Source organism: Geotrypetes seraphini, chromosome 1 (genome assembly GCF_902459505.1).
Source record: "Geotrypetes seraphini chromosome 1, aGeoSer1.1, whole genome shotgun sequence".
In the NCBI taxonomy this organism is placed as follows: Eukaryota; Metazoa; Chordata; class Amphibia; order Gymnophiona; family Dermophiidae; genus Geotrypetes; species Geotrypetes seraphini.
This window is the reverse complement of record NC_047084.1, coordinates 519,055,974-519,072,352: the sequence shown is the minus strand read 5'-3', so window position 1 is coordinate 519,072,352 and position 16,379 is coordinate 519,055,974. Positions and strand designations below refer to the sequence as shown.

Here is a 16,379-nt window from a genome sequence, read left to right as displayed (position 1 = left end):
GATAAACTGGTAAATGATACTGAGTTAACTGATTGTAAGAGGGAGACTGTAGCCAAGGTAATTATTAAGGGCTGACCAAAAATTAAAATAAGCTTTTTGAATTCCTTGTTTGATCCAGAACCAATCCTATTGGGATTATGAAGTCAAACAAGTCCCAAAACTGTAAGATCCTGTAGTAATTCCATGTATAATATATTTTTTTAGGTATTTCCTCATATTGCAAGAGGTATACTCTATATAGAATAGCAAAAGGGATTTGCCATACGTTTCTCTAAATAGCCAATGGCAATTTTATACCCCAGCTGTAAATAATGGCTAATGGTCATTAGAAAAGGAAACTAAAAATTGCTCTATACAATTCTGACTTATTTTCAATTTAAAATTGAGATAAAGATAAACATGAGGATATTTTTAGGTGCACATTTTTGAAACAACTAGACATACAAAGTACCCTAGGTTACTATGGTACTTTCTGTATCTAAATGTTTCCCAACTCTTTCAAACCAAGTACATCTTAAGTCAAACGAATTTCAACCAGGTACCCCCGAGCTCCTAGCGGTAACTAACTAGGCAACATACATAACAAATACAGGTCACTGCAACTGGCATACAGAACAAGAAACAACATGATCTACTATACACCCCTCCAACTCTGTATTCGTGGGGGTTAAGGGCACAACCCCCTCTCAAACACTGTATTTGCGAATAACATTCAGGGCCTCCCAAAGCTTAAGTCTCACCCCCTCCTGGACCCCTCCACATCTTACCTTAATACCCTGGTGGTCCAGCGGTGAAGCAGGGCAGGAACAATCTTCCTATACTCCTGCCCCATGAAAGCCATGATCAAAAATGGCTGCCATGAGTTCCCATGGTCTCATAAGACTGCCGCGGGAACTTGCAGTAGCGATTTTTGATTGCGGCTTTCATGGGGCAGGAGCATAGGAAGATTGCTCCTGCCCTGCTTCACCTCTAGACAACAGGGCTTTAAGGTAAAGTGAGGCGGGAGGCTCACAAATAGCCAAATTCGTGAATGTCAAACCCGCAAATATGGAAGGAGACCTGTATTCCAAACTCAGATAAACTGGTCCCTTGACAGCTGATACATTATTCTTACAAACTGAGTAAAAATGAACAATGACACTTATTCAGGGCCTATTTATAAGAGCAGAAGAAAAGAAATTTCTCCACAAAAGTTGCCAATACTGATCAGTCCAGTTTCATTTTTCTGGGAAAATGAAACATGAAATCTGATTGATCACTATGGCAAGTTCTCCACTTTTGTGAAGGACTTTCTTTTTTAATAAATAGGCCCCAGTGAACCAAAGCATCTTGCTTTGCCCATACCAAATTAAAATTAAATAGCACTTAGCAATAACACAAAGAAGAAACTGTCTTCTGAATATACAAGGAATACAGCCACTTAAACTGAACGTGTGTAGACCATCTTAAAACGTGGTAAAATATAGACATACACATTTACTTTTACAGTTTTGGGATGAAATAAGCATTCTGAATCTCAGTTTCAATGTTCTGATTTCCACAATCGGGTCACTTTCCAGACTGAAGTGGTTTCACATAAATACACTGAAGCAAAAGGAAGAAGTTCTATAACAGCTGTGGGTATTCCCTTTTCTGCATCTGCCAACACAATATTTCCCAGGCCCTCATTTTGCAGTGTTTTCAGCATGACAGAGGGTAAGTCCCAGAATCACCAGAGGCAGCAATTGAATAAAAGTGAATTGAAAAATGTGTTCCTAGATGATGCCTACACCTCTATAAAGGCCTGCAGCCAGTCTTGCCCTCGCCCCTCTCTTGCATCCCACCTGCCTTCAGCTAGACTTCCAATTTCTTTCTCTCTTTCACACACACATCCCATCTGTTCTGTCAGTCTGCCCCACCCTCTCTCTCAGAGCTTGTTGATTTTGCTTTCTCATGAGATTTGGAGTTACAAGATCAACAGGCTCTTCTTGCACCTCAACACATTCATTTCTGCAAAATATATAAAGCCCTGTCTGATGTAATGACAAACTACACTTTTTATTACAGTTTTGATATCACATCAGTAAGACCAACACACAAAATTCTGCACAACTCTATGCACAACTTCTGCAAAAAAATGAGTTGGATCCTTACCATTCCATCAATATTATTATGTATGAAAAAATAATACTGTAAATATTACACCAGGTCTTAAAACACTAATACACCACCTACTGAGAAAACAGAACAAACGGGACTGCTTAAAAATCTCTACCCAGAAACTGTTTTAGCAGAAGACCATGCCCCAATCACACACACAAGACAGATAGACTCTCAACAAATATTTGTGGAGGGTCTATTTATGTCTTGAGTGTGTCACCACAGATTAGTAATAGAGATATGAAGACAGAAAGCTTGAATTGGAAACCTCAAGAAGTCAGATTCTGCATATACAGCATATCAGAGAAACAGAAGTGTAAATCAAGATATTAGAGATACAATTTTCCCAAAGCTGACATGGTCCAATTGAAAAATTCAAAATATTTTTTTCTACTTTTGTAGTCTGAGCATTTTATGTTTCCATTCAACTTGGTCCATGTCTCTTCTGTTTTTCTCTATTTTTCCTGCCTTTCCAGGATTTACTGTCTATTTGTTATATCTTCTCTCTCCATGTCTACCATCCATCTTCTGTCTGCATCCCTCTGTCCTGTCCAGCATCTACCTTCTGTGTCCTAGTCCCTTCACTTCCCTCCATATTCAGCATCTGTTCTCTGAATCCCTATCCCTCTCCCATTATCAGTATTTGCCCTCTGTGTCTAGCATCTATCCTCTGTCTACCCTTATGTTCCATCCATGTCCAGCATCTCTTCTGTGTCTCTGTGATTGGGCCAAGCTGTCATTGCCCATCACCCTCTATCCCCAGGCACTTCTGATCTGCCTTCCTATGTCACCAGGTACTGTTAAAACAACAAACACAAAACACATTTCATTCATACTCCTCTAAAACACATGACCAGTTCCCTCCAGATAACTTCCTGGTTTCCATCGGATCCTCCCTGGCTCTCATTCTTCTCTGGGTCCTCTCCAACCCTTCATTGGCCCTCTGGATCTTTGGGCAGCTTCTGGTACCATTTACCAGTCTCACCGCCAGTTGTCACTGGCCCCTTGCCATTCATCTTTGGCCAGTGCTCTCTGGGCTTACAATCTGCTTCCAACTTGGGCCTTCTGGCAGCTCTTGGTACCATTACTGGTCTCTCCACCGGTTGCCACTGCTCCTGCTGGTCACTCGCCAGTCCCCATTAGCCTAGGACCTTGAACTCTTCCAGCTGCTTGTGGGGCCACCATTGGTCCTTGTGGGGCCTTTTGGGTCACCATGGGTCCTGGACACACTTCACAGGTCATCAAATTTGATCCCCGCCCCCCAGACTCCAAGCTATACCAGGCTTTCCGGCTACTCCTTCCAGACCCACTGCTCCCTGAGAACTCCTTCCAGTCATTCAGTCTCCACTCACACTGAGGACTCTCACTCTGGGGTCACTTCTCTCTGTGAGGACTCTCCCAGTCACTCACTCTACTGCACCAGGCTCTCTGTCTGCACCGGTCAGTAGTGGTATTGAGGGCTTACCGGGAGTTAGGCTGAAGCCAGCATTCATCCCAAGGGTCGCCCAAGCTCCAAAAGGAGCTCTTTGCTCTGAAACTGTCCTTTTCAGCACCTTACTTTACTCAGGGTGAGTGGACAGCTCCCAGGTGCCTTTGCAAGATCTCTACACACCACTGCTCAGGCTCCCTCTGCTGACTCATGACAGGAACTTTACCCTGTCACAATCTCTTTCCCTTCCCTGTTTCTTTTCCACCCCAATCTTCACCCTGTGACTAGTACCTCTCCCTCTCCATTACCTCCCCCACAGTTCCATTCCCTCTCTACACTGTCTGGCATATATATCTTTCCTGTTTAGCTATTAACTATTTTTGTTCTTTTCTGCCTATGTCTACTCAAACCTCACCTTCTTTCTAATCCTTTTTTACTTTTTAACTACCTATCACATTTCTATCTCCTTCTATTACCTACTATCATTCCCATTCCTCATCTCACTCCTTCCCCTACCTTCCATTCCCTTTCATCTTTAATCTATTCTCCATTACCATATTTCTACTTTATATAAACATTATCCTTCTCCTCCTATCTCCTATCTTCCTGTTCTCTCCCATATGGTTCTACCATCCTCAGCCTCTTATTCCCACCATCTTTCCAGCTCAGCATCTGCTCCCTCTTTCTCCCCTCCCCATCTTCATAGCCTGTAATCTTCCTGCCTCTTCTCTCTTCCATCCAACCAGTGCTTTGACATCCTGAGGAGCCCTTTACAGAAAGCAAGTGGGGACAGGTCCCTGCCCAGAACCCTGCACTGCCATTCTTTTGGCAGAGTGTTATATCTACAAGTGCTTTGGATATTTCAAAGTTCTCATTGTTGAATTTTGAAGTTCTCATTGTTCTTCAATTTTAACAGACCCTTGAGGCAGGTGTTTTTACACCAAAACACGGATCATGTGTTGGGTCCTGAAATAAAACATCACTTCCCAAATCTGGATGATCCTTGGACCTTTTTTTGATTTCTCTTCAACCTTCTCCTAAATCACTGTGTGAAGTCCCTGTAGGAATCAGGTCCTAGGAAGAAACCATGGACTCACCTTAAAGCTTTAGTACCTCAGTACTACATCAGAGGAGGCTGGGATTTGTTACATCATCTCACATCAATTATTTTGCTACACCTGCCTGATTTTTTTTTTTTTTAACAAGTTATTTTCTATTCAAATTTTATTTGTTAAAATATTATAATTTCTGCCATATTATAGTTTTAACCCAGAATTTCTAGCGGTCTGCTAAGGTTGTGCCTAAGTGAACATTTTGAATGTACATCAAAACCTTTACTAAGGAAATTTTTTGTATGCAGTGCTCTGTTACTTGCGGCAAAGGAATGCAATCCAGAGTAATCCAGTGCATGCATAAAATCACCGGTAGACATGGGAATGAATGCCTCGCCTCAGAAAAACCTGCAGCATATAGACCCTGCAGTCTTCAGACCTGCAATGAGAAAAGCAACGTTAACAAAATAACATCACCAAGGCTGGGTAAGTAAACATTATGGGGCTCATAATCGAAACAGAAAAACGTCTAAAAACCAGCCTAAATCGGCACTTGGACGATCAGTAACAAAAAACGTCCAAGTGCCAATAATCGAACAGGGTTTTAGACGTATTTAGAAATGACTTAGGCCTTCACAGTGCTGCTGAACGACCAGAGCTAAAAGGGGCATTTTAGGAGGAGTGGTGAGGGCGGGATTTGGGCGGGATGTGGGCCGTCCTAGACTTAGTCATACTGCATGTATAACCGAAGGTTTTACAGCACTGCCTAGATGGAACTTGGACATTGTGACTTAGGCCATCTAAAACCAGGTCTAAGTCCACAAAAGGTATCCAAAGTGACCAGATAAGCACTGCAGACATAAAGTACAGACCCCCACACACAGCCCCAGAGTGATCACTGACCCCCCCCTCCCCCACCCCCATTAAAAAACGTAATAACTTTACATATCTGTCCAGAACATCAGCACCTGGCAGCCTGGCATAGGAAAGCCTAGTAGAGCTACACAGAGGTGGCTTAAGTGGTCTTAGGGGTAGGTTAGTGAAGCATGGAGAGGAGGACCCAGGCCCATAAGCCACTCTAATCACTGCATTCATGAAGAAACATGTGCACCCCCCCAAAAAAAACCCTTTTGTACTGCCATATAAGTGGCTTCTGCAGCCATAAGGGCTATTGGGGTGGTAGATAGGTGGGTCTAGTAGATTCTGGGGGTGTTTTAGGGGGCTCACCATGACCTATAAGGGAGCTGTTGTGAGATATTTATGTGGCACCCTTTTTGTGAAGTTCACAGCAGTGCCCTGTAAGGTGCCTCACTACTCTGTTGCCATGTCTGGGTGTCCAGTGCCTTACTTTTCTGGCCCCTCCCACATCCAAAAAGTCTTTTTCTAGGCATTTTTGACTTGGACAAATTTTTGGATGAAAATGGGGTACAAAGATGCATGACTTAGCAGGCTAGATGTACAGTTGGCCAATTTAAAAAAAAAAATATGCTGGACATATTTTTTTGAAAATGGACCTTTTCCCGTGTCCGACTTTGGATGACTTGTGAGTTAGGCCAAAATGGACTTAGAGGTTTTTTTAATTATACCCCTCTATGCCAATTATAAGCTTTCTTGGTAAAAGCAAGGTGTTATAATTGTTTGAGAAATCTTGAGGGGTTTTTTTTTTTTAGTTTTGTTCTCTCTTCCAAAAAAGATACTTTAGACTCAACTAGCTCAGATCAGTTAAATTAAAATCATTGCACCCAAAAGTGTATAGCATTACAAGATAGTGATATATAACCTAGCGCCCTAAATGCAGAAATTATAATTTTATCAAACCTATTTTCCGCTATATTAGGGCTTCCTTTCTGTTAAAAATAGCTCTCAATTGCTATTTCCATTATGCTGCTTTCCACTATTTCAGAACTTGAAATAGTTATACCCATCAACCAGCAGGTGGAGATGTAATATAGTAATATAGTAGATGATGGAAGATAAAGATCCGAATGGTTCATCCGGTCTGCCCAACCTGATTCAATTTAAATTTTTTTTCTTCTTAGCTATTTCTGGGCTATACCCGGTACTGTGCTTGGGTTCCAACTGCCGAAATCTCCGTCAAAACCTACTCCAGCCCATCTAAACCCTCCCTGCAATTGAAGCCCTCTCCAGCCCATCCTCCCCCAAATGGCCATATACAGACCGTGCAAGTCTTCCCACTACTGGCCTTAGTTCAATATTTAATATTATTTTCTGATTCTAGATCCTCTGTGTTCATCCCACGCTTCTTTGAACTCCATCATCGTATTCTTCTCCACCACCTCTCTCAGGAGCGTATTCCAGGCTCTCTGTAAAGTAGAATTTCCTAACATTGCTCTTAAATCTACCACCCCTCAACCTCAAATTATGTCCTGTGGTTTTACTATTTTCCTTTTTTCTGGAAAACACTGAGCTGAGCTCTGCTATTCAAACCCTTAGCTTTGCTTCTCAATATTTTGTATCTGCAGCAGGCGGATGGTCATAAGAAGCTTCAGGTTCTGCAAATTTGTGGCTGTGCTCCTGGTCCAGTTTGGTCAGCTGGCTCCCAGTTGAGCTGTGGTAGCTCCTCGGTGCTCTTGATGTCATATTTGTGGTGCCAGATTTCTGACTTATGTTCCCATTATCTTTTCTCCTTCTTGAGCTTTACACTTTCCCTGTGAGCCTTAACAGCAGTAAAAAAAAAAAAAAGAGTGTTGGTCAGGCGGTCCAAAGCAGTGGCCTGCAACTGGAATGGCTTCTTTACAAAGTGCTGGGACTTCATCCTTGAAGAGGCAGAACAGGGTAATTTAAAATTGCAATGGGCAATCAGGAGTTGGTTTCTCCTGGAGAATGCTGGGGATTTCCCTCAGGGGCATCTTCCTAGGCCACCGTGAGGGAGCAGACAGCAGGGGTATGTTCAGCCTTCATTGCCTTTTTGTTTTATGCTGGGGCTCCGAATCAGTGGGTCCGAGAAGGCACAAGTTTGGCAAGATAGTAATGACAGCTCCTGTGGAAGCAGTGAAGCATTCCACTGCGGGGCTCACTGGCCATCCTTGGAGAAATGCTGCGATGGCAAGACATGAACCCGTGGGAGGAAGCAGACATGGCTGGTTTGAGCGCGCCCAAATCGGGAGTGCAGCAGCTGGTGACTGCGGCTTCCAAGGTTCCATTTTCGCGGCTTGAGAAGGGAGCACAGGAAACCATGGAAGCAGCAGAAACTATCATAGACCATATGGGTGGCCGGAGACCTACCCTCTTCGTGCAGCCAATGGACCCTACTGCATTTTAGAATGGTTTTCCAGGTAGTCACAAAATTAAAAAAAAAAAAATAGAGGAACAGGAGTGAAAATAAATCTAATCTAAAAACAAACAAACTCCAGTTAAGCACATGCTGGGTACTATACCAATTGTTTCCCTTACCCTAGGTGCCAGTGAATCAAATGAAAGAACTTTAAGAGGGGAAAAGGGCCTCAGAAGCCACGGGGCAAACCTTTGCACTGGAGCTATGAGAAGAGAGCAAGGTGTTCTCATTGGCTCTCCCCCATGCTTCTATCAATGGTTGATGGCAGCTACTTCTTCATATTTATGAATTAAACAAATTCCAGACCACCATGCAGAAAAAGAAAGAGCAGTACTATTTTTCTATTCTGATAAAACGTGCTGACTTGCTAAACCCATATGAGTGTCAAACATTTTAGCCTTACACTTTTGAACTAAATGAGGCAAAACAGTTCCTAATTGGAATATTAATCTGCGTTCCAGTTGTTTCAACCATTTCTCCACATTACACCACGGATAGAAAAGTCTAAGTTTAATTATTGTGCAGCGCAAGCTAGCAAAATCATGCTGCCGATTCAAACAGTGTTTAACGATAGGAGCTTTGAGGCCCGTTTTATATAGTCACTGGTCAAGAAAACCGACTCTCTTTGGATATTTTTTGACAAGAGTCTGTTACTCATATATTTGTATCACTCATCTCAATAACATAGCAATTCTACCTCCTTGCAAGCTGTTTAAATTGTTAATTACTCAATAGGAGGGCCATCTTCATCTTGACCAGGAATCTTTATCCTCACAGCCTGGAGATTGAGTAGTCTCAAGTGTTCCATAGTCTATTCTAGACATCATGATAGCTGCTTGGACAGCTTCCAATAGATAAACATATGCCTTCAAGGGGAATATTTTTTTTATGGCCACAGCCCTATCACATGCCCTCCTACAAGTATACCAAAGTATCTGTTCCACTTATCGTCTTTACCTTCAAACCTCTTTTATTAGAGTACACCTTAGTGTGTTTTCAAGTTATTGCATTCTGGCAGATAACTTTACACAACACACTGACATATAGTAGTTTATTTAACAAAAGGTCTGCTTTATGTAAAACTTCTACTACAAAATTGCCTTATAATTTGGTGCTCACTTTCCTTTGAAGTCTCTTTGAATCTATAGAATTTACATCTTTGAAGTTCCTAACTTGGAAAGTACTTTTTCTAGTAGCAATCACTTCATCGAGGACAGTAAAAGAATTCCAGGCACTGGTAAATATGAATCCTACATGCAATTTCCATCATCACAGGGTGTTTCTTAAAAACATCCCAGGTTCCTGCCTTAAGTAAAGACTTTTTTTTTACCTGACTGAGGAAATAGTCTTCCTACCTTCTGTACGAGGCCCCATTCAGATCCTTGCAAGAAAGCCCTCCATTTGTTAAAATGTAAATAGGCTCTTGCCTGCTACTTTAAAAATTGAATTATTTAGGAAAAGAACTTTTATCTTGTTTGATTAAAATAGAGCTAGTATATTTATTTATTTAATTTCTATACCATTCTTCCAAGGTTGCTTAGAACATGAATTTATTCAGGCACTCAAGCATTTTTTCCCTGCCTGTCCTGGCAGGTTCACAATCTATCTAATGTACCGAGAGCAAAGGGGGGGGGATTAACTGACTTGCCCAGGGTCACAGCAAGCAGGCTGGCTTCCTATATATACAGTAGTTCTGTGAGCAATTGGATAAGTGGAAAAAGCGGCATTGGAAAAGGTACAGAGAAGGGCAATGAAAATGATAAAAGGGATGGGATGACTTCCCTATGAGGAAAGGCTAAAGTGGCTAGGTCTCTTCAGCTTGGAGAAAAGATGGCTGGGAGGGGGGGATATGATAGAGGTCTATAAAATACTGCGTGGAGTGGAAAGGATAGATGTGAATTACTTGTCCACTCTTTCCAAAAATACTAGGACTAGGGGGCATGTGATGAAGCTACTAAGTAGGAGATTTAAAACAAACCAGAGAAAATATTTCTTCACACAACATGTAATTAAACTCTGGAATTCGTTGATGGAGAATGTGGTGAAATCAGTTAGCTTAGCAGGGTTTAAAAAAAGGTTTATATAATTTCCTAAAAGAGAAGTCCATAGGCCATTATTGAGATGGCTAGGGGAAATCCACTGCTTATTCCTAAGATAAGCAGCATAAAATCTGTTTTATTACTTGGGATCTATCTAGGTAGTTGGGTTGGCCACCTTTGGAAACAGGATACTGGGCTTGATGGACCGTGGGTCTGTCCCAGTATGGCAATTCTTATGTTTTTATGGATATTCTCAGCTCCAATGTCTCATCAGAGTTTACCTATTGTAGCCAAAGTGGCCGTTTTGAAGTTTTCTTTGTTGATCATGATTAGCAAAGCAGCAAAATGGTTCTCTCTTCATACTTTCACTGCTAATTATGGTTTGGAAAGTGCCTTCGGTGAAATGATGCTGCCCGATCTGTCCCTTTAAGTTGACAACTCTTACCCTTGACTAAAACAATTAACAACTGAGCATCCCTAAACTTAGGAGTCAACCAATTATAGGCCTAATTCAGTCCTGCTTGACCATGGAAGAAGTGATGTTGCTCGATTGTAACAGATGGTTTCTGTAGCTATCAGGATAAATAGGGCACAAAATCCCTCTTACTAACCTGATTTGCCTGAATGTTTGGAGCTTTAGAGCTAACTGAATAGCTAGGGATACTGCTGCACATGGGAAGGCCACACATGCTCTAACCTTTCCACTAAGTTCTTAGCTCAGGGAAAGCAATTCTGCCTCAACACCATTGGATGACATCACCCACATGTGTGTCATATCAATCCTGCTGTCTACAGAAAGGTAAGCAATTCTGCATTTAGCTGCCTGAATGTAACTCCATTTCATTTGTTTCTTCTTGAATTTCCAGCTGCATTGACTTTCAAGTGTCTACAGGACCAGTGGCCAATATACTGCAAAGTTTTACGTGAGAAGAACCTTTGTCAGGATATGAGGTGGTATCAACGCTGCTGCGAGACATGCAGAGACTTTTATGCTCAAAAAATGCAACAAAGGAGTTGATGTCTGCAAAGTTTCATGCCACTTCAGCTCTTCACAGTCTCCTTATTTATAAGCACACAATAGCACAGTTCTTCAGAGCCAGTGTCATGAGATTGCATATAATTAAATCAAATTATTTATTTTTGTCTTCTAGACATTCTGTGAGGCCAGTGTGCCAAGGGGAGCTACATTTCTGAAAGTTTGCTTTCCCTTTCAGAGTGTCAAGCAGGCCTTGGGAAATTTTTTGACTTTGCAGATAGTAAATTTTTCACATTTAGTTTTATGCGATGTAAAATTATGGCTAACGGCTTCTTAATGATTATGTAAAACCACAGGGTCATTTTACTAAAGGGCATTAAACTCTTAACACATGGTTAGTGCAAATTACCTGGTTACCATAAAATGCTTTAAAGCATTTTACAGCATTTAGCCAGTTTGTGCATGCTAACCTGTACGTTATCAATTTCTGAGGAATATTATTGGGAGGGGAGGTGGGGAGTTCTCCCATATTAATTCTTTACAGGTACTATGCACTGATGAGAACATTAGCACATTACCTGCAATTAACACAACAGAAAGAGTCCTAAAATATGCCACATTAAACCAGGGCTTAATGTGTGGGGAAAATTCTACATTAGCACATGTTAAAGCCTAGATTTTACTGCAGCTTAGTAAAACTGACTTTGTGGAATTTGCTTCACAAAGTCGATTTTCCCCAAAAAATAAACTACAGCATGAGTTGTAGCAAAAGATTTTGCAAACAACTTTATGAGAAAATTATGCATGTTTTTTTTCTACCAGGCCCATGTGTATGGCACTCCCAGTAGATAAATACTATACATTTATTTCACAATAGTACATTGGCCTCTGTGTTTTCATAATTCAGTTTATTTGAACAATTGTGGACTCAGATTGACAAAGACAGCTGGCTCCAAGCCTGACATGCTATCTATTAAAGGGGCTAATGAGAGATAATTTACCCCCTCTCCCAATGCCTCCAGACCCCCTTAACTGCCCTTCAACCACCCCTGACATTCCCCAGCATTAGAGAATGACACGGTGGCTGTTACCCACGGTAAGCTGTGGGTGACCACGGGTAACCCGCTAAACAGTGGGGGGGGGGGGAAACAGTGTTCACCGCGGCTACGGGGACAAGGCCATTCATTGCCCTGTGGAGCGGTGAATGGCCTTGTCTTCGCAGTTAAGGGAAGGAACACGCGCAGTCACCAATCGTGCTCCCTCCCTCCTTACTGATAGCCACCACCCGATTGCCGCCACCCAAGCATCTGGATCCCTGCCCCTTACCTTTGCTGCAGGCAATTTCTCTAAATTTGCTTCCTACAAGCAGCTGGAGCGTTGAAATCGCATGGGGCTGCCATAAAAGGCATCTCTGATGCAACCGGAAGTTGCATCAGAGACGACCTTTCCTGCAGCCACACGCAATTTCAATGCTCTGGCTGCTGGTAGGAAGCAAATTTAGAAATTGCCTGCCGCGAAGGTAAGGGGCAGGGAGGGAGAAAGGGAGGAAAGGTGGGATAGAGAGGAACAGATGCTGAAAGGAACTGGGGAAGGTGGAGTGGGGGAGGAACAGACGCTGAAGGGAACTGGGGAAGGTAGGGTGGGGAGGAACAGACACTGAAGGGAACTGGGGAAGAGAGAGATTCCATATTTTGGGGGGAGGGGGAGGAAGAAGATGGGTGCCAGACCAATTGGGGGGAGGTGGAGGGAGAGAAGGAAGGAAGAGGCACAGTAACAGAGCATATGGAAAAGACAGAGAAGGCAGACAGTGGATGGAAGGAAATGAATGAGGAGAAGATGAGGAAAGCAGAAACCAGACAACAAAGGTAGAAAAAAAAATTGATATTTATTTTATTTTTTTTGCTTTAGAATAAAGTAGTATATTAGTTGTGTTGATAAAAATTTATAAAGAAAGCCCTGCCAGCTGAACATATCTTTCTCTAGTTCAGCAGCCAGAACTTTGATTTATAAGGAAGGAATAAGCTAAATATTGCAGTACTGAAGCTTGTATGGATTCTGTGGGGACAGTGATCGCGGGGATGGGGACAAATTTTTTTCCCTATGTCATTCTCTACCCAGTATTCTTAAATGAATTCCACCGCTCCCACAAGCCAGTTGCCAGAGCTTTCTGTTATCCATTGGGGCAGGAGTGGTCCCTGGATGTTTCTGCCCCATTGGAGGCCCCAGATCACAATGGCTTATCTCACCCCTAGCAATATTTGTGCACTACTACCACTAGGGGAAACCTCTTTAATAAGCACTGTGCCTCCCCCCGTCCGCCCCTCCCCCCCCCCCACTGGATAGTAGAGAGCTAAGGTAGGAGGTTTTGCTGGGTGGAGGAGGTTTGTTGCAGAGTAGGGTGTAATTTAAGGATACAAAGGGGTGGGGGAGGAGAATGGGGTTTGTTACAATATCACAGAGGTCCAGGAGGTGTGAGATGCCATCAACCTTTATACATGTCTTTTGTTAGTGAGCTCCCAAGGCTAAACTAAGAGCTGCCACTTGGAGGAGTAAAAGTTAAGTAAGCAAAAGCTACTGGGGGGTTTTTTGTAGCCAGATATACATGTGTCATTTGTCTGGTGCCTAAACTACTGTTCCCTCTAAGTCAGTGGTGTCAAAGTCCCTCCTCGAGAGCCGCAATCCAGTCGGGTTTTCAGGATTTTCCCAATGAATATGCATGAGATCTATTTGCATGCACTGCTTTCATTGTATGCTAATAGATCTCATGCATATTCATTGGGGAAATCCTGAAAACCCGACTGGATTGTGGCCCACAAGGAGGGACTTTGACACCCCTGCTCTAAGCCAAGCAGGAGTCCTATACTTAAAGGCCTACCAGTGGGGGGTGCTGTTCTCACTTTCATATTTTCAATAGTGACGGACAGGTAAATTCAACAGAACTTCAGGGAGCCTGCCTATCTGTAGCAATTCAAAACACAGTATTGAAGCACCACCTCCCACTGGCAGCAGTGCAGCTGGAGGACTCAGCTTAGAGAGGACAGTGGTCTAAAACACATCCCCACCATGTCTACTTTAAATCACTGCATCATGGTGGTATACATGTCCAAACAGTGGCTTTCTAAAATGCATGTTTGGATGTTTATGTATATTATTTAAGCATTTTACCCACAAGCAAATTAAAGAAAAAAAAAAAAAGACCTTAGTGTATATGGGTCACAGAATAATAAGAATCCTACCTGTTTCATCTACCAAACCTCAAAAGAAAGTTGCAATATGTTTTTCTTGAAACAATGGGAATTCTACTAAGCATTCTGGCTGTTCCATTGAATGGAAGTTGTGTAGTTTTACATGATTTTAAAGCTATATGAATTTGGTTAAAGCAAATTTCTGCAGGATGGACATGGCGCTTGCCTTTATTTTGTACACTGTAAAAAAAAAAAAAATTGTTAATATGGAGTAAATGTAGTGATTCCCTTCAGGGCTTTTTTCTCCTGATATCACTGATATTGAACTAGGATGTCCTAGTGTTTTGTTTGGTTGAAACAAAATACATCATTTCCTATGAAGGAATGGGTTGGATATAAGACACTATTTACCACAATATGACCTACTGTAAACAAAATAAGAAAATAATGGCAAAAATAATGAATTTAAGACTAGTCTTGCCATTTGTAAGCACACATGAAACCACAAGTAGTAATGAATGAGGATTGCCAAGCTTCACACTGAATCTCTGATGCTCCTTTTTTAAAATTATTGTAAGAACAATGCTAGGGGAAAAAGATTACAACAGCCAAAAAAAAAATCATGTACCTGCATTGCTCAAACATTTTTATTCTTTGGGATATTTGAATTATGACCTATTGCTACTACGTCTTTGAATGTTCTCTTCCAGTTTCACCATGGGAAGATTAAGCTTTACTGTTTGATATATATATATGAGATCACCTTTTAAACATTTTACCACATTGTAACTTAAAAGACAACTTTGTAATCATCTTCTCGTAACCTCTTTGTTAAAAAAATTGTGGTAAAATTTTTATTGTTTTACAGTTTTGTGAAACATCACAGAACTTCATTTTCCTTATGAGAAAATGCTGTACATGAGTTATTTTTTACATGGTCAATAAAAAGAACTGTATATTTTGTACTTTTTCTTTTCAAGAAATTCACAGTATTATATCAGATGTCAAAAGTACAATGCAGCGTATTCAGTAGATAAGACCACTTAGGGGAGTTTATACTAACTCTGTTGTTGGTTTCTGCTTATTACCTATGGAGTAAAAACTTTTTATACTGTTACATACCTAAAAAGACTTCTTATACTATAAAATTGCTCCACAGGTTATACTCATAAAAGTATACATGCTGACCAGAACATGTGTACTTTTATTTGATTCTGGGTGGATTGTGAGTGGAGCATTGGTGAAGTCATGGCTGATCTTACAGACCCTCCCGGCGGTCCAGCATGTTCCTCTGCCTCTAAAACCCCTCCCCCATCTTAAAATAGTGTTTCTCCAAAGAAGGTTGCTGTTCTTGGAGCCTGCTTTCTGCTGTATACTGCCCTTGTAGAAGCAGGAAATTAACATCAGAAAGAGGTGGTATGCAGCACAGAGCAAACATTGGGGTTTGCAGCAGATGACCTATGCTGTCTACAAAGAAATGCTGTTTTAAAATAGGGGGGGGAAGAGGTCAGAAATGCTGGAGTAGGACCCCTAGGAGCGCAGGACCCTACGTGGCTAAGGGTTATGTGGTATAAAAATATGTTATGTTATATTTCCCTGTCACCTCTGCTTAAGGCTAGCCCTGGGTGAATTTATACACAAGGCTTATAAAATATGCTTACACACATGGAACATCTCTACACATGCTTCTGTACAGGTATAAATGTCTGGCTTATTTTCAGTTGCAATTTCATGGTATAATTTTATAGAAACACATAAGCACCTATGTATCTTTATAAAATAGGCACCCACATGGGTGACTGTTATAAAGTTCCCCTCTATGGGGACACCAAGATATGAGGTACTAGTTGCTAATTCTATAATGGCATCTAGGCGCTCAGATTTCATTACAGAATACCAGCATACGTTTGCATTTAGGTGCCAAAAGCAAGCATAAATGCACTCTCTAAATGCAGCACTTCAGCATGTAGCTTATAGTAGTCTATAAGCTACACATGCGTATGTGGAGCCAGCCCAAGCCACACTCATGTACACCCCTTTGCAATTACATACCAACGCTCAAATTGTTTATATGGCACCTAAAACACTGGCACCAACTAGAATGGCGCTTAGCATAATTCTATAAAAGGTACATGCACCTTATAGAATTTGCGCTAAGCACCGGTGCATCACGCAACTTTTAGGCGCACCTATTTAGGCCAGGGAAAACCAGGCCGAAATACCTGTGCCTAACTTGTGCAGGCATTGGGCTCCTTCCCTGGCTA

The 16,379-nt window shown here is 41.7% G+C and overlaps 1 protein-coding gene across 2 annotated transcripts in view; it reads left to right on the top strand.

Annotated features, from left to right (window-relative positions):
• ADAMTS19 (ADAM metallopeptidase with thrombospondin type 1 motif 19) overlaps nucleotides 1-12,300 on the top strand; it is a 192,852-nt gene extending 180,552 nt beyond the window's left edge. For both annotated transcript variants that reach the window (XM_033928967.1, XM_033928966.1), the window contains exons 18-19: nucleotides 4,929-5,106; nucleotides 10,821-12,300. In XM_033928967.1, the coding sequence (XP_033784858.1) occupies nucleotides 4,929-5,106; nucleotides 10,821-10,972 (330 nt within the window). In that variant the 3' untranslated portion in view covers nucleotides 10,973-12,300. The remainder of the gene's footprint in view (nucleotides 1-4,928; nucleotides 5,107-10,820) is intronic.
• The last annotated feature ends 4,079 nt before the right edge of the window (nucleotides 12,301-16,379 follow it).